The 26,561-nt window shown below is 49.3% G+C and overlaps 1 protein-coding gene across 4 annotated transcripts in view; it reads right to left on the minus strand.

The window, feature by feature from the left end:
* RANBP10 (RAN binding protein 10) overlaps positions 1-26,561 on the minus strand; it is an 88,133-nt gene that overhangs the window by 28,094 nt on the left and 33,478 nt on the right. For all 4 annotated transcript variants that reach the window (XM_063700304.1, XM_019012096.4, XM_004057834.5 and 1 more), the window contains exon 3: positions 24,541-24,593. In XM_063700304.1, coding sequence (XP_063556374.1) covers positions 24,541-24,593 — 53 coding nt within the window. The remainder of the gene's footprint in view (positions 1-24,540; positions 24,594-26,561) is intronic.

Raw genomic sequence — 26,561 nt, forward strand, 5'->3', positions numbered from 1 at the left:
GAAAGGGTCTCACACTCTCTCGTCCAGACTGGAATGCAGTGGCCCAATCTCAGCTCACCACAATCTCCACCTTCCAGGCTCAAGGGATTCTCCCACCTCAGACTTCCGAGTAGCTGGGATTACAGGCATGCGCCACTACCAGCAGGCTAATTTTTGTATTTTTAGCAGAGTCGGGGTTTCACCATGTTGGCCAGGCTGGTCTCGAACTCCTGACCTCAAATGATCCACCCGCCTCGGCCTCCCAAAGTGTTGGGATTATAGGCATGAGCCATGGCGCTTGGCCTCATTTTCTTTTCTTTTTTTTTTTTTTCTAAGACGGAGTCTCACTCTGTTGCCCAGGCTGGAGTGCAGTCGCGTGATCTCGGCTCACGGCAAGCTCCGCCTCCCAGGTTCACGCCATTCTCCCACGTCAGTCTCCCGAGTAGCTGGAACTACAGGCGCCCGCCACCACGCCTGGCTAATTTTGTTTTTGTATTTTTTAGTAGAGACGGGGTTTCACCATGTTAGCCAGGATGGTCTTGATCTCCTGACCTCACGATCCGCCCACCTCAGCCTCCCAAAGGGCTGGGATTACAGGCGTGAGCCACTGCACCCGGCCCTCATTTTCTTAATAATGCCTTTCGAAGGTGGGCTGTGATCGTGACTGGGACTGTGTTGACTCTCTAGATCAATTTGGAGAGAATAGGTAGCTTAACAATATTAATTATTCTGGCCGGATGCAGTGGCTCAGGCCTATAATCCCAGCACTTTGGGAGGCCGAGGCAGGAGGACTGCTTGAGCCCAGGAGTTTAAGACCAGCCTAGCCAACATGGTGAAACCCTGTCTCTACCAAAAATACAAAAAAAATTAGCCGGGCGTGGTGGTGGGCGCCTGTAATCCCAACCACTCGGGAGGCTGAGGCAGGAGAATCGCTTAAACCCAGGAAGGCGGAGGTTGCAGTGAGCCAAGATCACACCACTGCATATCCAGGCTGGGCAACAAGAGTGAAACTCCGTCTAAAAAAAAAACAAAGTGCATGGTACTCAGGAAGGAAAAAATATATATATTACTATTATTTGTACAGATAGGGTCTTTCTATGTTGCCCAGGCTGGTCTCAAACTCCTGGCCTCAAGCAATTCTCCCACCTCTGCACCAAGGTTTTAGAAAAGGGGAGAGGGGAGTGAAAAAGGGAGGAGGATGTGCAGGCAAAGGCATTGAGTACAGGTGGGGCAGGAGTGGTGGAGCTGCAGAAGGGTTTGACTGCCTGGCTAAGGAGTAGAAATGGAACCCACAGAGCCATGACAAGCCCAGGACCTGCACAGGCTGGGAAGCTGATGGGCTGACAGGCAGGTCTACTCCCCAGGCACCCCTCCAGGTAGCTTCCCCAGTGTCTGCCTGCTTCCTCCTTGGGGCCTAAGCAGCATACCATAGGAACATGCTTAAGCACATCCCTCTCCTCCCAAGTGGCATGGGTAGAGGCTCTTTCCTGAGTAGAGGATCTGAGTAGCCAGAAAGCAGGGCAAGGCTCAAACATTCACAGCACATGTTGTGTACGTGAATAGGCGAGGGCAAAGGGTGTGGGCAGGCAGCAAGCAAAGGTGTGGGAGTGAGAAAAGAAGGATAACAGGGCCAAGGGCTGACAAGAGAGGCAGAGAGTGTGACTGGAGAGGTGACACAGCCCAGACCCTGGAGCCTAAACTCAGCATTTAAATCAGCGAGCACAAAGGAAGTTGTCCCCTTGGTCACAGCACCCATCCCAAGCCTAGTGTACCCTGAGCTTTCACATCTTTTTATCCAGGAAGCCTCTATTTAAACAAAGATTCTCCAGCACCCACAGCAGGAAACAGGCCAAGACTGAACGGCTCTCAGAAACTGGTGGAGGCCCTCAGCCCTGCTGGTGCCTCCTGCATCTCCCCACCGCCATCACCAGGAAACCAGTGTGAGAGCTGCTTGAGACCGGCTTTAGGAGGGCCAAAGCCTCTACCTGGATCCAGGCTCTATTCTCACCTTCTGAATTCCCCAAAGACATTGGAACTGCCTGGCTCAGGTGACATTTTGCTGCTCTGAGCATCAACTCAGCTCCTAAGCTCACCAGGCCCAGCAGTGGGAGAGGCCTTTCTGTTGCTAGTGGGTATGCAAATCATTTGACCTCAGAGAAATAGCTCTTTTGGGACAGAACAATGCCCATTCCCCACCAAGAGGCAGACTCATGAGGCCGTCACAGTCAAGGCCTTTTCTCAGGCATCAACTCGGGAGACACTATGGCTCCTGATGGCAGCGGCTGTTCCTCTGGTCTATAGCAGGCTATAGATGAGGGCGGCCAGCTGGACAGCAGTGAGGAGCAAAGTAAAAATCATCCCTCCAGGTCTGGCTCAGACTGTGGTGGCCCCAGGCATGCCCACCAGCTTGCCCTGACAGGATCCACAACCATGGGCCACACCAGCCACAATAGCCCTCCTCCTACCCCTGCCCCTCATCCCTCAGATAGAGCACAGGGATTTCCCACTGCAAGGCAGTAACTGACAACAATGTGGCAACCTGTTAGGAGGGCACCCACAACCCTGTGTGTTTGGCACAGCACAACAGATGTTGCCAGGGGTCTGGGATGCCAGGAGGTAAGGTGGGGCTCTCCTCAATGCTCCTTGACCTGCACAGCCCCCTAAAGCCAAGTCCACTGCTTATGTGGCCACGGGGGCACACCATCCAGCAAAGCCACTGCCCATTCCACCCTCCCCAAATAGTCTTTCAGGAAGGCTGCTTGCTGCTCCTCTGGGTCCTCTTAGAACTATGCCCAAGAACTAGTGGTATCCACTCTGTCCTCCCCTCTTGCCAGTGCATCATGATCCAGTTCAAATTTCTGCCTCCTGGAGTCTTTCATAACATCTTTTGGTTCTCCCCTTGCACACTGCCCATATCCCTGGTCCGCTGCCTGGTACCTATCAAACCTCTTCAATCACCAGTCACTGTTCCCGGGACTGTCCATGCCCCCTCCCCCAAGATCATGAGCTCCTTGGTACAGGGGCCAAATGATCTCAGGAAAGTTCCTCCAGTGCCCAGCATGTCAGGAGTCTGACAGGTGGTACAGGTGTGTGCACAAGCACATATGTGTGTTTATGTGCCATCAGTGACCAGCCCCAGCTGTCAGCCTGCCTCTTTCTCACACAAGGATGATCCTGTATGACAGATTTTTATGCAAATTTTACTGTCCAGGAGGTATAAGACATAAGCTGGAAGGTTTCCTTTTTTCACTTTCTTTTTTTTTTTTTTTTTTTTGAGACAGAGTCTCACTCTGTTGCCCAGGCTGGAGTGCAGCGGTGCAATCTTGGCTCACTGCAAGCTCCGCCTCCCAGGTTCACGCCATTCTCCTGCCTTAGCCTCCCAAGTAGCTGGGACTACAGGCACCCGCCACCACGCCTGGCTAATTTTTTGCATTTTTAGTAGAGACGGGGTTTCACTGTGTCAGCCAGGATGGTCTCGATCTCCTGATCTCGTGATCTGCCCGCCTCGGCCTCCCAAAGTGCTGGGATTACAGGCGTGAGCCACCACGCCCAGCCCCTTTTTTCACTTTCTCAGGTTAGAACAGTAGATACTCTAGAAAACCTAACAACAATTTGGTCACTTGATTTATGAAAGCTCATGAAATCACCAGGAAGAACCTACTTAGTCAGTGATTCAAGGATATTTGGAAGATATTTTTGTCTCAGTGTATGGGAGTTCAATATCCACTATGAAAACAACAGATGCTTAAATTTTCAAAGACCTAAAATTAAAATAAGTATTTTAAACACTTTTCTTTAAAAATAAACTATATAACTATTTTGACAAAATGAGCACAGAATTTTTAGATTTTGCCTGTAATCCCAGCACTTGGGAGGATGAGGTGGGAGGATCACTTGCGGCCAGGAGTTTGAAACCAGCCTGGCCAACACGGTGAAATCCCATCTCCACTTAAAAATAGAAAACTTACCTGGGTGTGGTAGCACATGCCTATAGTCCTAGCTACTTGGGAGGCTGAAGCATGAGAATCACTTGAACTGGGGAGGCGGAGGTTGGAGTGACCTGAGATTGTGCCAGTGCACTCCAGCCTGGGCAACAGAGCAAGACGTTGTCTCAAAAAAAAAGGCCAGGCTCAGTGGCTCACGCCTATAATCCCAGTACTTTGGGAGGCTGAGATGGGCAGACCACCTGAGGTCAGGAGTTTGAGACCAGCCTGGCCAACATGGAGAAACCTCATCTCTACTAAAAATACAAAAATTAGCTGGGCGTGGTGGCGTGCTCCTGTAATCCCAGCTACTCAGGAGGCTGAGGCAGGAGAATCGCTTGAACCTGGGAGGCGGAGATTGCAGTGAGCTGAAATCGCGCCACTTCACTCCGTCTCAAAAAGAAAAAAAAGAAAGAATTTTAAAAATTTTAACTCTGGCTATAAATATGGATTTTAAATTAAAACAAAAGCCAAAGAGCTCAATTAAAAAAAAAAATTAGAATCAATTCAGGATTCACCATCACCTCAGTTTGGCGAGAAAAGAGATAAGTTTTCTGCTTTTCCAATTCCCAAATGATTTATCAATTTTTACAGATTTTCCCAGAGGGGAAAACTACGCAGTACCTGTTACAGGCCGGATAAGACTCCCACCCCAAAGATGTCCATGGTCTAATCCCCAGAACCTGTGACTATGTCACCTTTCATGGTAAAAAGGATTTTGCAGAAGTGATTAAGTTAAAGCCCTTGAAGTAGGGGATGACAGTGGATTATCCAGGTGGGCCAAAGTAATCACAGGGGTCTTTATGAAATGGAAGACGCCTCACTGCTGGCTTTGAAGATGGAGGATGCAGCCAAGAGTCAAGGAACACAGGAGGCCGCTAGAAGCTAGAAAAGGCAAGGAATGAATTCTCCCCTAGGGCCTCCAGAAAGAACGCAGCCCTGCCAGTATCTGGATTTTAGAATTTCTGTTCTCCAGAACTGTAAAATGATTATTTCAAGCCAACATTGTTGTTACAGTAGCAACAGGAAATCTGAACCTATTCTGGTCAGGGGTCTGCCATTACAGAGCTGTAATATATCTTCAACTGAAGCTATCAATATTTTTTTCCAGACACAATAAGTGTCTGTGTGTATATATAAGGTATATACCTTATATATATATATAAGTATATTTATACAAGGATGTGTGCAAAAGGCAGTTGGAGGTTAAAAACAGAATGTTGCATACTTCATTTAGTATCACTGGCTGCTGCAGCAGCATGGTTTATGGCCACCGTGTTGCCTTCACATCCTCTGGAAAGGACAAGCACTATCTGCTTGCCACCAAATAACTAACAAAGGCCTGCCCCAGGGAGTTTGCAAAGTGGGAGTAGGAAGTGTGAAAGGAATAAAGACAGGGAAAATGTAAGTAAACAAATAGGAAAACAAGAAATACCTGGTAGATCAAGTATGCTCTAAAGAAAACAAGGCTGGGTTGGGTGCAGTGGCTCATGCCTATAATCCCAGCATTTTGAGAGGCCAAGGCAGGAGGATTGCTTCAGTCCAGGTGTTCGAGACCAGCCTGGGCAACATGGTGAGACCCTATATCTACAAAAAAATACAAAAACTAGCTGGGTGTGGCGGTGTGTACTTGTGGTCCCAGCTACACAGGAGGCTAAGTTGGGAAGACTGGATCATGCCACTGCACTCTAGCCTGGGAAACAGAGAGAAATCTCATCTTAAAAAAAAAAAAAAAAAAAAAAAAAGGCTGTGTGCAGCAGCTTATGCCTGCAATCCCAGCACTTCGGGAGGCCAAGGCAAGTGGATCGCTTGAGCCCAGGAGTTTGAGACCATCCTGGACAACATGGTGACACCCCACCTCTACAAAAAATACAAAAAATTAGCCAGGCGCTGTGGTGCGCACCTGTAGTACTGCTGAGGAGGGAGGATCCCTTGAACCCAGGAGTTTGAGGTGGCAGTGAGCTATAATCGTGCTATTGCACTCCAGCCTGGGCAATAAAGATTCTATTTATAAAAGAAAAGAAAATGCAAAGCCAGATGATGGGCTAGCAATGGGAGGGGGGATGAGGACTGACTGGAATGGGGTAGTCAATTGAGTTCTTGCTGAGAGGGTGACTCCTGAGCAGAGGTCTGCTGGACAAGAGGAACAGAAGAAAAAACCTTCAGGGTAAAGGGTATGAACTCAGCATGTCATCAGAAAAGCATCCAGTGGGGCTGGAGCTGAGCGAGACTTAGGAAAGACTCAGAGCAGAGTGGGCAGGACTCGCCAGGTGTGGGTGCAGCTAATGTGAGAGGAAAAAAGGATGGCGCCCAGGTTTCTGGCCTGAGCAAACAAGTACATGGTGGCACCATTTATCAAGAGAAAAGGAGGCTGGTTGCGGTGGCTCACGCCTGTGATCCCAGCACTTTGGGAGGCTGAGGCAGGTGGATCACGAGGTCAGGAGATCAAGACCATCCTGGCTAACATGGTGAAACCCCGTCTCTACTAAAAAATACAAAAAATTAGCCAGCGTGGTGGCGGGCACCTGTAGTCCCAGTTACTCAGGAGGCTGAGGCAGGAGAATGGCGTGAACCTGGGAGGCGGAGCTTGCAGTGAGCAGAGATCGCACCACTGCACTCCAGCCTGGGCGACAGAGCAAGAGTCCTTCTCAAAAAAAAAAAAAGAGACAAGGAAGATGGGTGGAAGGAACAGGCCCTTCGGAAGTGCTAAGCTGGAGATGTCTTATTAGACATCCAAGCAGCCAGCGGCTGAACAAGGCAGGTAAGATGGTGGCAGGTCCAGGGACTTTGTGGCTCCTTCTCAGATGCAGAAAGTCTGTGATGGGGAACACTCATTAAACAGTGGTGTGGACAGAAAACTTTGAGTGAAGTCACTGGAGGATTTTCCTCCTGTGTTGTCCTGATACATACAATGGTTTTCTGTTTTTCCTTTGTGAGAAAGATTCAGGCTAGCTAAGGGCTAGAAAGGACAGGACAAACATGCAACAAAGGCACCAGAAGCCCAAAGGAGTTGAGGAGATGATGGATTCAGTCATCCACCCCTTGTGAACCTGCTCCCCAGGCCTTGAGAAGTTGTACAGTGGAGAGGAACTGGCACTATACTGCCGTCTTGAGAAACTGGAAACCAGAAGGCCAGGGCTTAGCCCCGGCACCATATTTTGCAGTGAGTCTGTTGTCAGCCTCAGGCTAGGATCCTCACACAGGCAGACTGGCCTCTGTTAGAAAGAGACTATAGCCCTGGGTGCCAGGAAAGCCAGTGGGGCTGAAGTGCTTCTGCTCTCTGGTTCTGGCCACAGCACTGTTCTTCCCATGATAGGCCCTGGCCAGTCACTCATCCTCAGACCTCGGACCCTGGTTCCCTTCTCTACAAAATGAAAGAAGAGGGAGTAGGCATGGTTGTCAAAGGGCCCTGGATGTCTACTTGTAGGAAACATTCTAAGACTCCAACCCACTTGCAGGTATGATAAATCCCATCAGAGGACAGAGGAAACTGAGGCACTAAGAGGCTGACTGGAGGCCTGTGGTCATGTAAATAACACTTCTCCCCTCCTCTGAGGGACACCCAGGGGAGCACCAAGCAGGTACTTGTGATGGTGAAGCCACCTCCTCCTTCCCGACCCAACCACCCAGCACCATGCCTAGGGTGCTGCCCTTCCCATTAAGGGGAGGTCCAGCAATTATGCCTGGGTGAGCAGCCCCTCCAGCCCCACCAACTTCTGCTTCAGAACTGGACAACCCTTTTCCCGCTCCCACCCTGAAGCCAGTCAGCAACTTTCTAAACATGCACCCCTCCCTAGGTGGGTCTAGAGAGAGGATGGAGATGTGCCTAGAAGTGAGAGTTGTGACCTGCACCGTGAGGCCAGAGATGGCTGTCTCAGAGGGGACTGGGATGTGAGGGCCAGAAAAGAACAAGTGGGCTGGGCACGGTGGCTCACACCTGTAATCCCAGCACTTTGGGAGGCCGAGGTGGGTGGATCACCTGAGGTCAGGAGTTCAAGACCAGCCTGGCCAAGATGGCGAAACCCCTTCTCTACTAAACATACAAAAATTAGCCGGGCATTGTGGTACATGCCTGTAATCCCAGCTGCTCGGAAGGCTGAGGCAGGAGAATTGCTTGAACCAGGGAGGCAGAGGTTGCAGTGAGCTAAGATCGCGCCACTGCACTCCAGCCCAGGCGACAGAATGAGACTCTGCCTCAAAAAAAAAAAAAAAAAAAAAGAACAAGTGGACATGGCTGCCTGGGTCAGGCCCTGCAGGGAGTCACATCCGGCTGGCTCTGGGTCAGAAGGATGCTTGAGGCCACATGATGGGGACAACACTCTGACAGAGAGGACCACCCAACTAACCATTCTTCTGTCTCCAAAGAGAATAAGCCTTGTCACTCCCAGAGAAAAGTGATGGGCAGTTAGCCTGGCACCCATACACAAAAGTCTATGCCCGGCCACGTCAGGTACTATGAAATGCCAGTGACGCAAGGAGAAACCAAGCCACATTTGAACCAGCAGGCAGGAGGCCCCAGGTGGCCAGTGCAGATGCTCTGGCACCACCCACTTCCCCCTGCATCGTCACTCAGACAGAAAGTCACGGTCACAGAAATGCCAGGGTGGCTGCAGAAATCGTTTATCACCTTGGCACTCCCAGCTAACATCCCTGGACAATGCCCTAGAGATGGGAGACTCCTGTAGGGTGCCAGGGACTCCAGCGTGACCGTTCCAGCAGCCCACCCATGCCACTACCATCTGCCAGGGCACATCTAAGGCCTCAGTCCCAGGGCAGTGAGGAATGGAGAACACTCCTACTGCTGAATGGAAAGATTTCCTCAGAAGCCGCAAGTTAGTCTGGAACTCTGGAAGGGGCTAGGGCTGGTCCTGGCCGACGGCTGACCAGGACACAGGGGCCAGCTACGTCTCCCTCACAAAGATAACCTGAGGCCAGGCGCAGTGACTCACGCCTGTAATCCCAGCACTTTGGGACGCTGAGGCGGGCGTTCAAGACCAGCCTGGCCAAAATGGTGAAACCTCGTCTCTACTAAAAATGTAACAATTAGCCAGGTATAGTGGTGGGTGCCTGTAATCCCAGCTACCTGGGAGGCTGAGTCAGGAGAATCGCTTGATGCCGGGAGGCAGAGGTTGCAGTAAGCCAAAATTGCACCACTGCACCCCAGGCTGGGCGAAAGAGTGAGACTCTGTCTCAGAAAAAAAACAAATAACAAAACAAAAAAAACCCCAAAAAGCTAGCCTGAGCACTGATCACCAAGCCAGTCATCTCTTCCCAACAAATGGGTCCCAGTCATCACTCACTGTGGGTCAGAAAGACTCGAGCTCGAATCCCAATTCTGTCACTTCTTAGCCCCCAAGTTCCCTTGGCTGCACTTCTCTCTCGGGGATGGCAGGAAGATTAAAAGAGAATGTATGCCAGGCGCAGTGGCTCACACCTGTTATCCCAGCACTTTGGGAGGCCAAGGTGGGCGGATCACCTGAGGTCGGGAGTTCGAGACCACCCTGACCAACATAGAGAAACCCCGTCTTAACTAAAAATATTTTAAAAATTGGCCGGGCGTGGTGGCGCATGCCTGTAATCCCAGCTATTTGGGAGGCTGAGGCAGGAGAATCGCTTGAACCTGGGAGGCAGAGGTTGCGGTGAGCCAAGATCGCGCCATTGCACTCCAGTCTGGGCATAAGAGTGAAACCCCATCTCAAAAAAAAAAAAAAAAAAAAAGAGAGAATGTGCATGGGACACAAGTCCACAGGAGAGACACTCACCAGGGAGATTCCCTTTCCTCACCATCTTAAACCCTGGCCCTGCAGTAGAGTCTGGGCACTTCACATGTTCTGCTCCCTTCTGCCCAAAGGGAGCGGGTAGGGGTGGAGCTGGTGACTAGCCCCTCTCCTAATGAGTGGCCACCGACGGCAGCCCCAGACCTGCTCCATTCTTGTTTCGGCCTCCTGGGGAAGCAATCTAACCCTTGCAGCACCAGGCAGGGTTCAACAGCCATGCCCAGTGGCTCTCAGAATGTCACTCTTGAGGCTGGCTGTGGAGGAATGAGTGCTGCGCTGGCTTAGCCAGAGTGCTTCCTGAGCATGGGGCCGTGTCCAGGTACATTGCGGGACATCATGGCAGGGCTGCTCCACAAGGGTGGTCACTCACACAGAGCCATCACTCTCCAGAAATCCAGCAGACAGATGCTGTACCCATAACCTCAACTATCTTAAAAAATCTGGCAGGACTCACGGCCTGGAGCAGCTCAACAATGGATAATGGGAAAGCAAAAGAGATTTTTTTTCATTCAGCAAATGCTGTGGGGTGGCATCAGAGAACTCCGCTGTCACAGCACTCCCATGGCTGTTCCCCTGAGCTTTTAGAACCAAGGAACAGGACCAATGCAACCATAAGGTGATGCCTCTGGCACTGCAGGTAGGAAGGTCTGGCAGTGCCCTGGGTGCAGGGTCTTCTCTTCATGGTAGCTCAGCATGGAAGCCATGGTAAAGGGGGCAGGAGAAAAAGGCTATCTCTACAGGTAGATGATGATACCAGGGGCTGACACCAAGTGGGGCATGCCTTCCCATGGGCACCTAGGCCCTCCACTGAGATAGGACCCAGGTGTCAGCTTGAAGTCATGGGCAGGGCAAGGAACAATACAGCTAGCACCTGCAGAAAAAGGGGCCTTGCACAGATCACACCCTCCCCACTCAGAAGAATTAGATTCCTGACGGCCAGGAAAGGCCCAGGGGGGCCAGGCTGGGTCTAGCTGGGTCTGGATAGGACATGGCTCAGATGGCTTCTGGTCCATCTGGCAGCACTACCTGCCAACACCTTGTCCCGACAGGACAAGCTGGCTCTGTAACCCATACTGAACTAGGAAAAGTGTTGCAGTATCCTGCAAAACTGAGGTGCAACATCAGCTTGCCAGGCTAGGTGTCTCTCTTCTAGGGCTGGGTTTAGCTTTTGCTTGTTTCCCCGAGCTCCTTTTGAGCCTCCTGGGAAAGTCATTGGATGGGTGACCTATGGTAACATATGCCTGTGGCTCTGCGTACATCATTGGGTCCTGAGCGATGGCCAACCCCTTCTCGAAAGGAGCTCCCGGAGTGGCATCCCCACATTCCCAGGGTCTCGGGATACAGATCCTCTGCTGGCACTAGGAAGGCAGGGGACTGAATGGGAACTGGTCTCCACTCTGCTTCATCCTAATGTGGCCTCAGCCTCACCCAGGACACTTGAGAATCTCTGTTTTCAGACACTGACAAACTCAGGTTTCAGAACTGGCCCTCTGCTGTCGATGAAACCTTTTCTATCAAAGGACTTAACTTGCCCTGAAAAATCCAGTCTTAGAATGTTTACTTCTGTGAGAGAGGCTGGGGGCTAGTATTTGGAAGATGAAAACAGGACAGTATAGAGGAGGAATTCCATGCCCAGGAATAAGAGTTTTTAGGTCTGGCTGAGCTGCCTCGCTTGAAAAGGCTGCTGAGCAGCCCTGGTGTGCCGGGGTGATACAGGTCTCCTGTAGGTCAGGGAGGAGGCCCACAGAAAAGGAACACGCACTTGCTGGCCATAGGGCCGAGGGTGCTGCCAGCCCAGGGAGGAGTGGCAGGGAAGCAGAGACCAAATTATCTGAAACAAGCTTCTCAGCATGGACCACAGCGTCCTGCAGCACTTACACCATTAGCCACCGCTTGAATCACCAGCTAAGTACCTCTGGGGCCCAAATACCAAACCACCCTCTGTTCTGGACTGCCCTGGAGAACCTGTTGCTGCTCAGAACTACAAGGCCTGGGACGTCTACTCCTTCACTCCCATCTAGGCCATGTGCCAAGGGTCTCTCGGAATGAGAAACGACAGAATGAGAAAGGCAGAGAGGGGCAAGGCAGCACCAGGTACACAAACCCAACCTATCTTCCCACAGCCCTGGTGCTGAACAGCTACTCCAGCTAATTCAGAGACCCTCCTGTGTCATGAGCCCTTTTCCAGGCAGGGCTGTCTGGAGGCACCCTATAGGCTTGAACTACAGGGTGACAATCAGTCGGTTTCTTCCCCCTACCAGCCTCAGTCAGGCACCGGCTGACAGAGTGCCCAATCATGCCAGGGGAGCAGAGGCTTGTTCCCAGAAGGAGTGACACCCAGAAGCATAGTGGGCCCTGATGGCTCAACTCACCCAGCTCGGGAGAAGCATGGCTTCCCTCACAGAGGGACCTGGCTGCCCCACAGCAGACCCCTGTGAAGTACTGTAGATCCCAAGGTGAAAGATGCTCCAGAGAGAGGTGGTGTTAATGGTGGACACTGCAGGGACTGTCAGCTGTAACATGGGTCCCAGGCTATATGGAGCAGGAAAGAAGTGGTGCCTATTTGGCAGGTATAGACAAACAGCATTTCCAGACTACTAGAAACTCACCTACGTCAGGGCCGGGCGAGGTGGCTCACGCCTGTAATCCCAGCACTTTGGGAGGCTGCGGTGGGCGGATCACGAGGTCAGGAGATCAAGACCACCCTGGCTAACACAGTGAAACCCCATCTCTACTAAAAATACAAAAAATTAGCTGGGTGTGGTGGCAGGCGCCTGTAGTCCCAGCTACTCGGGACACTGAAGCAGGGGAATGGCGTGAACCCAGGAGGCAGAGCTTGCACTGAGCCGAGATCGTGCCACTGCACTCCAGCCTAGGTGACAGAGAGAGACTCCGTCTCAAAAAAAAAAAGAAAAAGAAAAAAAGAAACCCATCTACATGCCAATAATCTCTAAAACAGCAACTGCACAAAGCCACCTGCTACTGATATTTGCTCAAAACAGAGACATCTTTCACTGGATGTGCTGTACTCTTAGGAGGACGGGGAGGAACGACATCAAACACCTTGTTATTTCTTTTCATTGCTTGCCACTCAGGCAGGGACTAGCCTCTGCCCTTGTGAACCTGGCACAGACCCCTGGTGTTCTGCCCTGATCTCTGCTATCAGTGGTTCCTCTTCCATGGCACACACAGATGTGAAATATCAGCTGTTTGCAGAACGTGTCCTACCCAGCAGAAGCAGCTTCCTGCTGGGCCTATGCCTCTAACAGCTCACTCAGAGCAAGCCTGGTAAGGTAAGCTCTAGGGGAAGGAAAGATGCTCACTTGATCAGGACCATCCTGTGGAAGCAAAGCAGACAGCCCCTACCTCTGCTCCCCCAAAGGCCAGGGCCTGGTTGCCAGGCACCACATGTTTCAGGAGGTATGTCCCCTATCCCCAATCCCTGCTGTAGTTCTTCCAGCTATTCCTTTTCCAACAGTTACTGTCAAGGAAAGTATGCTTCAACGGGCCTGATGCTGCTTTGAGGCATTGTAGTAACTAAGGTAATGTATGTCACACCGAGGGAACAGCTGCCTGCGCTACAGAAATGGCAAGGAGGAAATTATCAACTACCCAGCTCTGATGCAGCTGGGCCTCCTATCAACACAGCCTGAGTCTCCCTGGCTCTGGCTGAGGCACAAGACACAGAAGCAAGATTTGTCTTTCTCCCACCCCCTTAAAGTGCCCAAGCCTGGGAGACGCCCAAACCCCACTCTCTCCATCAACAACCCTGACTTTGTCTTCTTGCTTCCCCAGTCCAGTACCCTGGCCTCTGCCCTTCCCTGCCAGCTCACCGACACCAGGGTGGGGCTGCAGTTAGATTCACCTGCCCTGCTTCCGAGTCATTTAGCCAAGAGTTCTGACATTTTTATTTTGGGGCCACACCCGTTCCTTGGTTTCACACCTAAGAAGGCCAAAAAACACCTTGCAAAAGATAAACATCAAAACTTCCACATCTTCCAGCAGAAACCTCTGACCATGCAAACTAAGACATGCCCATAGGCTCCCAGGAAAGTCTGAGCACCACAGCCTCGCTGGAGAGGGACTTTCTGTTATCATCTGCCCCAGGTTCCAAGCAAGACCCCAGGGTGTCTGCCCTCTGCGTCTAACAGCTCTACTGGCAAAGATGTCCTTGCTGAACCAGTGTAACCTACAAGAAAACACTCAAAACATCAACATCTTGACTTTGATTGCTGTGCCATCTTTTTCTATAATTTGACTACAGCTACCGTACTAAACACGCCTATTCAAACACAGAAGACCAAGCACTTGAGAGAAAAGGTAGTTTCAATGATACCTAACTCCACTCTAACACATAAACATTTATATATTTTTTATTTTTTATTTTTTTTGAGACAGAGTCTCACTTTGTCACCCAGGCTGGAGTGCAGTGGCACGATCTTGGCTCACTGCAACCTCCACGTCCTGGGTTCAAGCAATTCTCCTGCCTCAGCCTCCTGAGTAGCTGGGACTACAGGCGCATACCACCACATCCAGCTAATTTTTTATATCTTTGGTAGAGACGGGGTTTTACCACATTGGCCAGGCTGGTCTCGAACTCCTGACCTCAAGTGATCTGCCCGCCTCGGCCTCTCAAAGTGCTGGAGTTATAGGCGTAAGCCACCGTGCCCGGACATACATAAACATTTATAAAAGAACTTTAAATATATAGGTACTTCCTTCTTCAGGTAGAAAAAAAAACACACACCTTTTCTCAATAATAAGAATAGCTAATACAGCTGAGCATAGTGGCTCACACCTGTAATCCCAACATTTTGGGAGGCCAAAGGAGGAGGACTGCTTGAGGCCAGGAGTTCAAGATCAGCCTGGGGAACATAGCAAGACCCCCCCATCTCTAAATAAAAAACAAACAAAAAAAAATTAGCCAGATATGGTGGTTGTGTGCCTGTAGTTCCAGCTACTCGGGAAGCTGAGGCAAGAAAATCACTTGAGCCCAGGAGTCTGAGGTTACAAGGGAGCTATGATCATGCTACTGTACTCCAGCCTGGGCAACAGAGTGAGATCCCAATCTCTAAAAAGTAAGAATAGCTAATATTTATGTACCCCTTTTTTGTGTCAGGCACTAGTCTAAGCATGTTACAGGAATTAACTCAATCCTCATAACCATCCTATATATGAGCTAGATACTAGTATCACTTTCATTTACAGAGGGGGAAACTGAGGCAGAGGAGTAAAGTAACTCACTCCAGGTAACACAGGCGCCAGGATGCAAATGCAGGTGGTATAGCTCCAGAATCCATGCTCTGCTCCACCAGCTGACCACAGCCCTTGATGTCTATTTCCCCATATGACCAAATGTGAGTGGATTCAATGACACTTAGTCCTGACATACAGAAAAGGGAGCAGTCACTACTCCTCCAGGTAGAAAGTGGTAGCAGAACCCCTACACACAATCAGTGCCATAATGATTAGGGCAGTGGGGTGAGGCTGAGCTCCAAATGACAGCTTCAAGCTCTAGGCAGGCCGCAGGCTGATGGAGCCTGATGCAATTTACTGAAGCCCAACACACTTAGGCAAAGCACAGCAAAATGCAGAAACAACTCATCCCAAAGCCCAAGTGCATGATGCCAGGTGCTGTGCTCACTATGGGGGAGTCCCAAGGAGCTCACAATCCAGTGAGGACACTCTGGGTAAATGTGAAAGACACACACCAGGCAGGGTGGCAAGTGTCATCCCAGACATGGTCAGGGCTGAAGGGGTCAGACAAGGTTGAGTGGGGATCAAGGAGGAAGGGCAGTCCCAGGGCAAGAAGGACATCTGCCAAGCAGCAGAACAGGGAGTGTCAGCAGCATGTTTGGCACCCCACACAGCCATGCTGGTGTGTGGCATGTGCAGAGGGCAGAGGTATAGGAAAATGAGGCTGAGCAGGAGACTGTCCACTGGGCAGAGGAGTCAGAGGCCCAAAGCAGGGAAGGGGCACAGTGCATACAGAGAGGAGAGCAGAGGCCTGTGGCGCAGATCATGGAAACCACCAGTGGAGAGGCAATGGCAATGGGGCGGAGACAGAAGCCAGATTAAAGAGATATCTGTGGAGCAGCAGAACCACGGCTGAGGGAGAGGGAGGACATGAGATTACTCTGAGGAGTCCCACCTGGGGGCCAAGGTGGACAGTGGCTGTCAGCAGAGATGGGGAACACACGAGGATCCGGTTTTTGCAGGAAAATAACCCCAGTCTGGAGCAAGTGGGTTCACCTCTGTTGGACCTGGAGCAAAGAACTCAGGTTTCTGGAAGTGGGATCTGCTCAAGGGCAGGGTGCAATGAGTGGAGTGGCTTGAATACTCCTGCTGAGGGCACCAGCTGCCCCTTCCCTGCTTTCTCAGGGTCTGGCAAAGCACAGCCATCATTCATAGGCCTCACGAGTCTTCTGGGTCCCTCAAGGAAGGTGAGTCCTGTCCCTACCACCCCCACACCCACTTCACTCAGGTATCTGATTATTTGTTTGTTTGTTTGAGACAGAGTCTCACTCTGTTGCCCAGGCTGGAGTGCAGTGGCTCCATCTTGGCTCACTGCAACCTCCGCCTCCCGGGTTCAAGCGATTCTCCTGCCTCAGCCTCCCGAGTAGCTAGGACTGTAGGCACACGCCACCACGCCCGGCTAATTTTTTTGTACATTTAGAAGAGACAGGGTTTCACCATGTTGGCCAGGCTAGTCTCGAACTTCTGACCTCAAATGATTCTCCTGCCTCGGCCGCCCAAAGTGCTGGGATTACAGGCATGAGCCACTGCGTCCAACCAAGTACTGGATATTTTAATCAGGAACTAGACCCAAAAGGAACAGAGAAAAGAGCAGTCCAATGTACAGGTGGAAATCAGGGAGATGCAGATTATCCTCTATATTCGGGAAACACTTACTTCAGAGAGAAAGAGGCAGAGGCTCTCTCAGGCCAGTCTCATCAGTTCTTGTTGGTTTCAAACACTCAACCAGATCAGGTCCCAGAAGAAAAGGGGCTTAGTTCCACACTTGGGCCTCTCCTTCGTCCCAAGCCTCTCTTCCGAGGGCTCATAAAAGGCTAAAGACCAAGTACTTCTAAGACAGCAGCGGCTGGGCAGGCCAAGGGTAGAATTTCTAAGTTAACCTCTTTTCTTGGGCTGACTCAGATAAGGGCCGCTTAACTCACATCCTGCCCACTTGCTCCTAACAACACTGAGACTCAGCATCTAAAATGGCCATTGTACCGAGAAGCCAGAACAGAGAAAAAAATAATAATAAAATGGCCATTGCCAGGCCATTTTATTAATAAAAGCATTCTTAAAACAAATTATCAGGAACACTCTAGAGGCACACTACTCGTAGCTTGCAGTCTAATAATCTACTGTGAAGACACCAAGTCCAGCTGAATCACCTCCCATAGGGCTTGTCAAACCTGTCACAGTGAGCTATGATCGTGCCACTGTACCCCAGCATGGGGGACAGAGTGAGATCCTGTCTATAAATTAAATAAAGCAATGTAAAAATAAACAGACATATGTCATTTCTAGTTCGGAAGACTAAATTTTCAGTAAGATTGAGGTTTCCCATACTAATCCATAGATTTTATGCAACACATTATCAATCTGAAATGCCAGTAGAACATTTTGGAACATTTAATAAAAGTCTGATTGATAAGGCCATCAAAGAAACAGGCATGTTGCTAATGAAATCCAAAAACAGTCTAGTCCAATAAAATGTAATGGCTATAAACTTGAACATCTTAACTATATTAAAACATTAACACTCCTCATAAATAGTACGAGAAGCAAAAACAAGAACTTTGCACAAAGATGTGTAAGTACCGGTCAAAACAGCAAACTTAGATGGGCATAGTGGCTCATGCCTGTAAACCCAGCACTTTGGGAGGCTGAGGCAGGAGAATCACTTGCCCAGGAGGCGGAGGTTGCACTGAGCCAAGATTGCACCACTGCACTCCAACCTGGGTGACAGAGCAAGACTCCATCTAAAAAAAAAAAAAAAAAAAAAAAAATTAAAAAATAAATTAGTCGGCCAGGTGTGGTAGCTCACACCTGTAATCCCAGCACTTTAGGAGGCCAAGGCAGGTGAATCACCTGAGGTTGGGAGTTCGAGACCAGCCTGACCAACATGGAGAAACCCTGTCTTTACTAAAAATACAAAATTAGCTGGGCGTGGTGGTGCGTGCTTATAATCCCAGCCACTCGGGAGGCTGAGGCAGAAGAATCGCTTGAACCCGGGAGGCGAAGATTGCCGATGAGCCGAGATTGTGCCATTGCACTCCAGCTTGGGCAACAAGAGCGAAACTCCATCTCAAAAAAATAAATAAATAAATTAGTCGGGGCTGAGTGCAGTGGCTCATGCCTGTAGTCCCAGCACTTTGAGAGGCTGAGGCGGGCGGATCACGAGGTCAGGAGATCGAGACCATCCTGGCTAACACGGTGAGACCCCATCTCTACTAAAAATACAATAAAGTAGCCAGGTGTGGTGGCGGGCGCCTGTAGTCTCAGCTACTCGAGAGGCTGAGGCAGGAGAATGGCGTGAACCCAGGAGGCGGAGCTTGCAGTGAGCCGAGATCGCGCCACTGCATTCCAGCCTGGGGAACACAGCAAGACTCCGTCTAAATAAATAAATTATAATAAATAAATAAATAAGTTAGGCATGGTGGCACGTGCCTGTAGTACCAGCTACTTGGGAGGCTGAGGTGGAAGGAGCACTCGGCCCAGGAGGTTGAGGCTGCAGTGAGCTGTGACTGTGCCACTGCACTAGTCTGGGAGACAGAGTAAGACCCTGTCTCAGATAAATAAATAAATAAACAAACACCAAAGTCTCAAAATCTGGACCCAGCCTAGGCCACCACCACTACTGCCTCCTACCAACCACACATCTGAACCATCCAATTGACCTGCATCTCAACCAAGAGCCTCTTGGAAATCAGCAGCGGCTGGCAGAAAGGCTTTAGCTGCTGTCGTCTTCCATCCCACCTCCCCACCAAAATACCAGGACCTTCATCTCTGTTTATGAATGATGATGCTTTCGGTTTTGCAAAATGTATGCTCATCACCAGAAATAAAAAAGTGATCCCAGAAACTGGAAAGCACCAAAAGGGATTCCGACTTCAAAACCCAGTACTGCAATGAATAACGGCAAGCTGATACAGTCTGGATGTTTGTCCCCTCCAAATCTCCTGTTGAAATGTGATTCTCAATGATGGAATGGAGCCTGGTGGGTGGGAGGTGTTTGGGTTACACTAGCATTCCTCATGAATGGCTTGGTGCCCTCCCAGCGGTAATGAGTTCACATGAGATCTGGTTGTTTGAAAAGGAGTCTGGTACCCCCCGCCCCCACACTGCTCTCTCTAGCCATGTGATATACCAGCTCCCCTTCCATTCCACCATAATTTTAAGCTTCCATAGGCCCTCACCAGAAGCAGATGCTGGAGCTAGGCATGTACAGCCCTGAATCATGAGCCAAATAAAACTCTTTTCTTTATAAATGATCCAGCCTCAGGTATTCCTTGACAGGAACACAAACTAACAAAAAGGCCCACTATCACCCCTGAGAGGGGTGCCCTTTACTCCATCCTCCCACCTGCCCTGTGCTGGATCTGTCCGGACATTCAGCTAGCCCTGTATTCTGGAAAAGCCAGGGGCATCCATCCTTCCCAGGGAGAGGTGCTATCTAGATGCAATCTGATTCCTCCTTTCCACCTTAAAGACAATCAGGGAGATGATCAGATATGGCAGGAAGGAAAACCCTGAGGAGTTGGCAGGCAGAGTGAAACAAAGACAAGTGCAATATCCACTGAACACTTAGGCCCCTTTCCCTTGTCAAAGAGAAGTGCACCCATGAGGAAAATACATTTTCCTACAGCTTTGTATTAGCAATGTCAAAGGACATGACCAGTAGCTGGCTTCAGACCAGCCCAGAGAGGTTAAGTCTCATATTGTGAAAAAGAGAAACAGACTAGGCTGGCTCCATATGGTCCCATCTCAAAGAGACTCAGATCAGCCCAGCACACTCTGAACACCTCTCACCTCGTCTACTCCACTGCGTGGATCTCAAACTCAATGGGTGACACAAAAACAGTTTTTACTAGGCAGGCATGGTGGTATACACCTGTAGTCCCAGCTACTTGGGAGGCTGAGGCAGGAAGATCATTTGAGCCTATGAATTCAGGGCTGCAGTGAGCCATGACCACTCCACTATACTCCAAGCTGGGTGACAGCGAGACCCTGTTTCAATTAAAAAAAAAAAAAAAAAATGCCAGGCGCTGTAACTCGCGCCTGTAATCCCAGTACTTTGGGAGGCCTAGATGAGAGGATCGCTTGAGCCCAGGAGTTAGAGACCTGCCTGGGCAACACAGGGAGACCTTGTCTCTACAATTTTTTTTTTTTTTTGAGACAGAGTCTCGCTCTTTCACCCAGGCTGGAGTGCAAGGGCGCTACCTCAGCTCACTGCAAGCTCTGTCTCCCAGGTTCACGCCATTCTCCTGCCTCAGCCTCTCGAGTAGCTGGGAGTACAGGCGCCCGCCACCGCGCCTGGCTAATTTTTTGTATTTTTAGTAGAGATGGGGTTTCACCGTGTTAGCCAGGATGGTCTCGATCTCCTGACCTTGTGATCCACCTGCCTCGGCCTCCCAAAGTGATGGGATTACAGGCATGAGCCACCGCGCCCTGCCTCTACAAGAAAATTTTAAAAATTAACCAGGCATGGTGGTGTGCACCTGTAGTCCCAGCTACTCAGGAGACTAAGGTGAGAGCATCACTTAAGCCTGGGAGGTCAAAGTTGCAGTGAACCATATCATGTCATTGAACCCCAGCCTGGGCAACAGGGCAAGACCTTGTCTCAAAAAAAAAAAAAGGTTTTTATTAAATAAAAAAGAACATACGGCTAGGCATGATGACTCATACTTGTAATCCCAGCACTTTGGGAGGCCGAGATGAGTGGATTGCTTGAGCTCAGTTCAAGACTAGCCTGGGCAACATGGCAAAACCCTGTCTCTACAAAAAATACAAAAACGGCCGGGCGCGGTGCCTCACGTTGTAATCTTACTACTTTGGGAGGCTGAGGCAGGCAGACTGACTGAGCTCAGAGTTCGAGACCAGCCTGGGCAACATGGCGAAACCCCGTCTCTACTAAAAATACAAAAAATTAGCTGGGTGTGGTGGTGTGCGCCTGTAATCCCAACTACTGGGGAGGCTGAGGCACGAGAATAGCTTGAACCCCGGAGGTGGAGGTTGTGGTGAGCCGAGATCGTGCCAGTTCACTAAAGCCTGGGTGACAGAGTGAGACTCTGTCTCAAAAAAAATAAAAATAAAAATAAAAATAAAAATACAAAAACTAGCCGAGCATGGTGGCATGTGCTGGTAGTCCCAGCTACTTCGGGGGCTGAGGCAGGAGAATCGCTTGAGCCTGCAAGGTTGAGGCTGCAGTGAGCCATGTTCGCACCACTGCACTCCAGCCTGGGCAACAAAGTGACACCCTGTCTTTAAATAAAAAAAGAACATATGAAGCAAAGAATACTAAGTCCAACACATGGCGTAACAGACCACATCCTAAGACTACCTAAAAGACAAACATGAGGGTTTCCTGATACAGGGCCATTTGCTTTGGTTTATTTTGTTTTAATTTCATTTATATTTTTAAAACAGATAACATATTCACAAGAAAGAAAATTCCAAAGGCTTGTGAGTGAAGATTTTTCTTTCTCAGTCCTGGCTCCCGCCACCCATCCCTTCCCAAGGAACAGCAAATATTACAAGTTTTTCTGTAGCTTTCCAAAGATGATCTATACATATACAAGTAAATACAGATATGTTTGTTTTCTCTTTTTTTTTGCACATTTGGTAGCACATCATATATTTCCATGCTTTATATTTTTAATTTCCCAATATATCCTACAGATGATTCCAAATTGGTACCTAAAGAGTCCCCGGCCAGGAGCAGTGGCTCATGCCTGTAATCTCAGCACTTTGGGAGGCCGAGATGGGTGGACTGCTTGAGCTCAGGAGTTCTAGATGAGCCTGGGCAACCTGGTGAAACCCTGTCTTTATTAAAAATACAAAAAAACTAGCTGGGCGTAGTGGCATGTACCTATAGTCCCAGCTACTTAGGAGGCTGAGGTGGGAGGATCGCTTGAGCCCAGCAGGTTAAGACTGCAGTGAGCAGTGTTTGTGCCACTGCACTCCAACCTGGGAAACGAAGCAAGACCCTGTCTCAAAAAAAAAAAAAAAAGCTGGGCGCAGTGGCTCACGCCTGTAATCCCAGCACTTTGGGAGGCCAAGTCAGGCGGACCACGAGGTTAAGAGATCGAGACCAGCCTGGCTAACATGGTGAAACCCTGTTTCTATTAAAAATACAAAAAAATGAGCCGGGCGTGGTGGCAGGCACCTGTAATCCCAGCTACTCCGGAGGCTGAGGCAGGAGAATGGTGTCAACCCAGGAGGCAGAGCTTGCAGTGAGCCGAGATCTAGCCACTGCACTCCAGCCTGGGCGACAGAGCAAGACTCCGTCTCAAAAAAAAAAAAAAAAAAGAGTCCTTACCAGGCAGGCTGGCTCATGCCGGTAATCCTAATACTTTGGGAGACTGAGGCAGAAGGACTGCTTGAACGCAGCAGCTTGAGACCAGCTGGGGCAATGCGGTGAGACCCCGCCTCTACAAAAAATGAAAAATTAGCTGGGTATGGTAGCTTGTACCTGTAGTGCCAGCTAAAGGGGAGAATGAGGTGGGAGAATCACTTGAGCATGGAAGGTCAAGACTGCAGTGAGCCATGATCATGCCACTGCACTCCAGCCTGGGCAGCAGAATGAGACCTTGTCTCCAAAAACAAAACAAAAAAAAGCTCATGAAAGTCTCTTTTCTCCACTACCAACTCAGTGCAAAAGTTGAAAGAGCACACCTAGAACAAACAAACAAAATTAAGAATCAGTTTGCACTTGACAGGAAATTATTTTTCCTGTACATTAAGAGGTAGAGCTACAGATACTACAGCTACATCTACTTAGCCAAGGCCAGACGCTCATATAACAAAGAACACAGCCACACAGTATGCAAAGAAAACTGCCACACACGTTCTGATTAACAATGAAAAACCAGTTTTCACTCAGATCAATCAAAGGGGGAAAAAAGTAAGATTCCTGACAATTAGTTGAATCCTAAGCATCCTAGATTGAAAGTATTTGAAATCAGTCTACTAGAAAAAAAATCAGTGATTCACATTAAACATTGATTAGAAAAGACATCAGGTCTGAGTGTAACTCCCTGTTTGGGGAAAGCCAGCTGCCTTCTCTGTGTCATAGGCACAAAGAGTAGGAGGCCCAGAAAAAAACACAAGGACTTTTCCTGACCCCATGATGTGTCAGGGAAGCCTGGATCATGTCACTTCTGCTGATTCAAGGGACCAATGGACTTAAGACCATTTTCTGGAACCCATCAGTTCACGGCAGAAGCTCTGTCTCCCCAGTTGCAGCCAGTCCAGGTCTAGGTATGAGCTGCTGGGCAGAAAATAGCTGAAATTAGCCAGGTGTGGTAGCACATGCCTATAAATTAGCCAGGTGTGGTAGCACATGCCTATAATCCCAGCCACTTGAGGGGCTGAGGTGGGAGGAGCACTTGAGCCCAGAAGGCTGAGCCAACCAGAAGGTTGAGAAGGTGGTGCCAAGATCGTGCCACTACACTCCAGCCTGGGTGAAAAGTGAGACCCTGTCTCAAAAGAAAAATAATAGATGATAAAAATAAGGCTGGGTGCAGTGGCTCACGCCTGTTATCGCAGCACTTAGGGAGGCCGAGGCGGGCTGATGGCTTGAGCCCAGGAGTTCTAGACCAGCCTGGGCAATGGCAGAACTCTGTCTCTACAAAAATTACAAAAAATTAGCTGGACATGGTGATGAGCTCCTGTGGTCCCAGCTACTAGGAAGGCTGAGGATCACCTGTGTCTGGGAGGTCGAGGCTGCAGTAAACTGTGACTGAGCCACTGCACTCCAGCCTGGGTTACAGAGTGAGACCCTGTCTCAAATATATATATAAATAAAAAATAAAGAAAAGAAATTGCTTCAATCACATTCCATGTGGAAGGTCACTTAAAAACTTTGATCTTTTTTATTTATTTATTTTTTTTTTTTTTGAGACGGAATCTCACCCTGTTGCTCAGGCTGGAGTGCAGTGGCGCAATCTCAGCTCACTGCAACCTCCACCTCCCGGGTTCAAGCGATTCTCCTGCCTCTGCCTCCCAAGTAGCTGAGACTACAGGTGTGTGCCACCACACCCGACTAATTTTTTATTTTTAGTAGAGACAGGGTTTCACCATGTTGGCCAGGCTGGTCTCGAACTCCTGACCTCAGGTGATCCACCCACCTCGGCCTCCCAAAGTGGGATTACAGGCGTGAGACGCGCGCCCGGCCAAAAACTTTGATCTTTAACACGATGAAGTAACAAAGGAGCCAAGGTTGGCAGCAGTCTTCCTCCCAGTACATGCCTGAGTCTGCTCAGCAAGGCCAATGGGAGCAAGGGCTACTGAGGCGTATCCCTACCTGGAGCAAACTCAGGTCAGTTGACTTTGATGGCAAACAGTTCAAATTCCATTAATGACAACCATTTGTCAATTAATTTTTCGAATGGAAATGCACACCATCCTGGCCCAAGGGATACCTTTCAGGATCCTCCAACCAGTAGCATGGCTTGAGGTAGGCAGCTAGCAAACAAAGTCCTCCCCAGCCTCTCTGCTACCACCATGACTCTCAACACCAATTGATCAGGAGAGCAGAACAAATGTTCTCTTAAACAGTGACTCACCAGGAAGTCTGTTCATGTTGACGCCTTGAGCCGAGAGTCCTATTCCCATGTAACTTCAAAAAAAAAAAAAAAAACACAAAATTTTTGGTTAGCAAATGCTCATGCATCTCCCTTCTCAAACATTTCTTGGTAAAAGACAGAAAAATGAGAAAAGCAATGAATGTAGAGGCTCTTATAACATACTAATGGTTCTTGGAGAAACCTGACATTTTGATTTGCTAATGGAAAGCATCTTAGTGCCTCACCCAGCTACAGAAAACAGAAAGTTGCGTGTGTTGTGTCACTATGAACCACCGGCTTCAATTTCAGAGGAAAGTGTCATGAATTCATGGCTTCCAGTCCTTTGGCATTCTGGCTGTAGCTAAGGCACAGAATCTATTCCTAAGATGTGCCTAAAGCATCTCAATCCTAGGTAGTGCTTTACAGAGCAATGCACGATTGTTCCATAGGGAGAACCCAGTCTGCACCAAAGACCAGGACATGGTAAAGCCAAGTTGGATCTACATAGGATCATCAATCAAGACTGCTCAAACAGAGCTTGTTCTCTGGGTCTCAAAATTCATTACCTTCCCCGAATACATTCACACTGGCCTCCCAAACCACACAAAGCTGGGAGTAGTGATGTGTGAGGCCCCCAGAGACCCCCTCACTCCTCCCACTCTTTGAAGAGTGGGGCTTATTCTCTTTGAACCCTGACTTAGCTGTGATCTCATTGGAGTATGCAACCTGGGCTCCTGTGGGGCTGCTCCCTGTGTCATTGACACCTGGAGGTAGAATGGCACCCACATGTGGGTGTCAGCTTCCTCTGGCTGCTCTCCCCTTAGACAATCCACTCAGATTCTCAAGTTGAGGCAGAGGCTCCCAGGCCATCTACTAATAAATACCATCTTACCTTTGCACTTGGGACTTTTTAAGTTAATGCTGGAATGAGTTAAGACTCTGGGGGACTACTGGGAAGGGATGATTGTATTTTGCAATGTGAGAAAGACATGAAATTTGGGGGGCCAGGGTAGAATGATATGGTTTCGATGTTTGTCCTCTCCAAATCTCATGTAGACATGTAATACCCAATGCTGGAGGTGGGGCCTGGTGGCAGGTGTTAAGATCATGGGGATAGATCCCTCATGAATGTCTTGGGGCAGTCCTCACAGTAATGAACGAGTTCTTGCTCTATGTTCCTGCGAGATCTGGTTGTTTAAAAGAGTATGGCACCTCCCCCCAACTTGTTCCCGTTGTTGCCATGTGACATGCTGGCTCCTAGTCACCATCCACTATGACTGTAAGCTTCTCGAGGCCTTTGCCGGCACCATGCTTCCTGTAAAGCCTGTAGAATTGTCAGCCAATTAAACCTCTTTTCTTTATAAACCTTCTTTTCTTTACCCTGTCTCAGGTATTTCTTTATAGTAATGTAAAAAAGGCTAATACACTGCCCCTGCCAGTCCTTTATTGGCAGTAAATGCCCTTTTGCCTTTCTCTGGGTTGCTGCACCACTATATTTGGGGGAGCAGCCTCTACTACCAAAATAAAGGGTCAGGCAGGGAGGGAAGGCTCTGACCTACTCACCTGCCTCTGAAATCAGCTATCCCAATCATGCTGGGCAGGAACAAGGAAAGGATACAACCCAGCATATGGCCCTGATAACGTGGCCCACATGGCTTAGGGAAAAAGGTAGAGAAGGGAAAGGAGCAAAGCAAAAGGAACAGCACTTCAAAGAGGGAGTTTCATAGTTCTAAGGGAACTTGTCTTCTGCTTTGTTTTAAGCAGCATTTGAGGCAGAGTTGGATCCTTAAAGGTCAAAGACATGAACCAATATAGTCTGTAGCTGGACAGGACTGCTCAGTCATTCCCAGAAACACACAAACTGCCTGCCTCCTCCTGCCAGAGGGGCTAGCTTCAAGGACCATCAGGAGCAGAAGCTGTCTTAGCCTGCTGGCAGAATTCCCATTAGATTAAAACTTGCACATTTTTCCAAAAAAACTGCAGCCCAAATAATCAGTTTCCTGACTTTACATGGCAGAGGC

Source organism: Gorilla gorilla, chromosome 18 (assembly GCF_029281585.2).
Source record: "Gorilla gorilla gorilla isolate KB3781 chromosome 18, NHGRI_mGorGor1-v2.1_pri, whole genome shotgun sequence".
In the NCBI taxonomy this organism is placed as follows: Eukaryota; Metazoa; Chordata; class Mammalia; order Primates; family Hominidae; genus Gorilla; species Gorilla gorilla.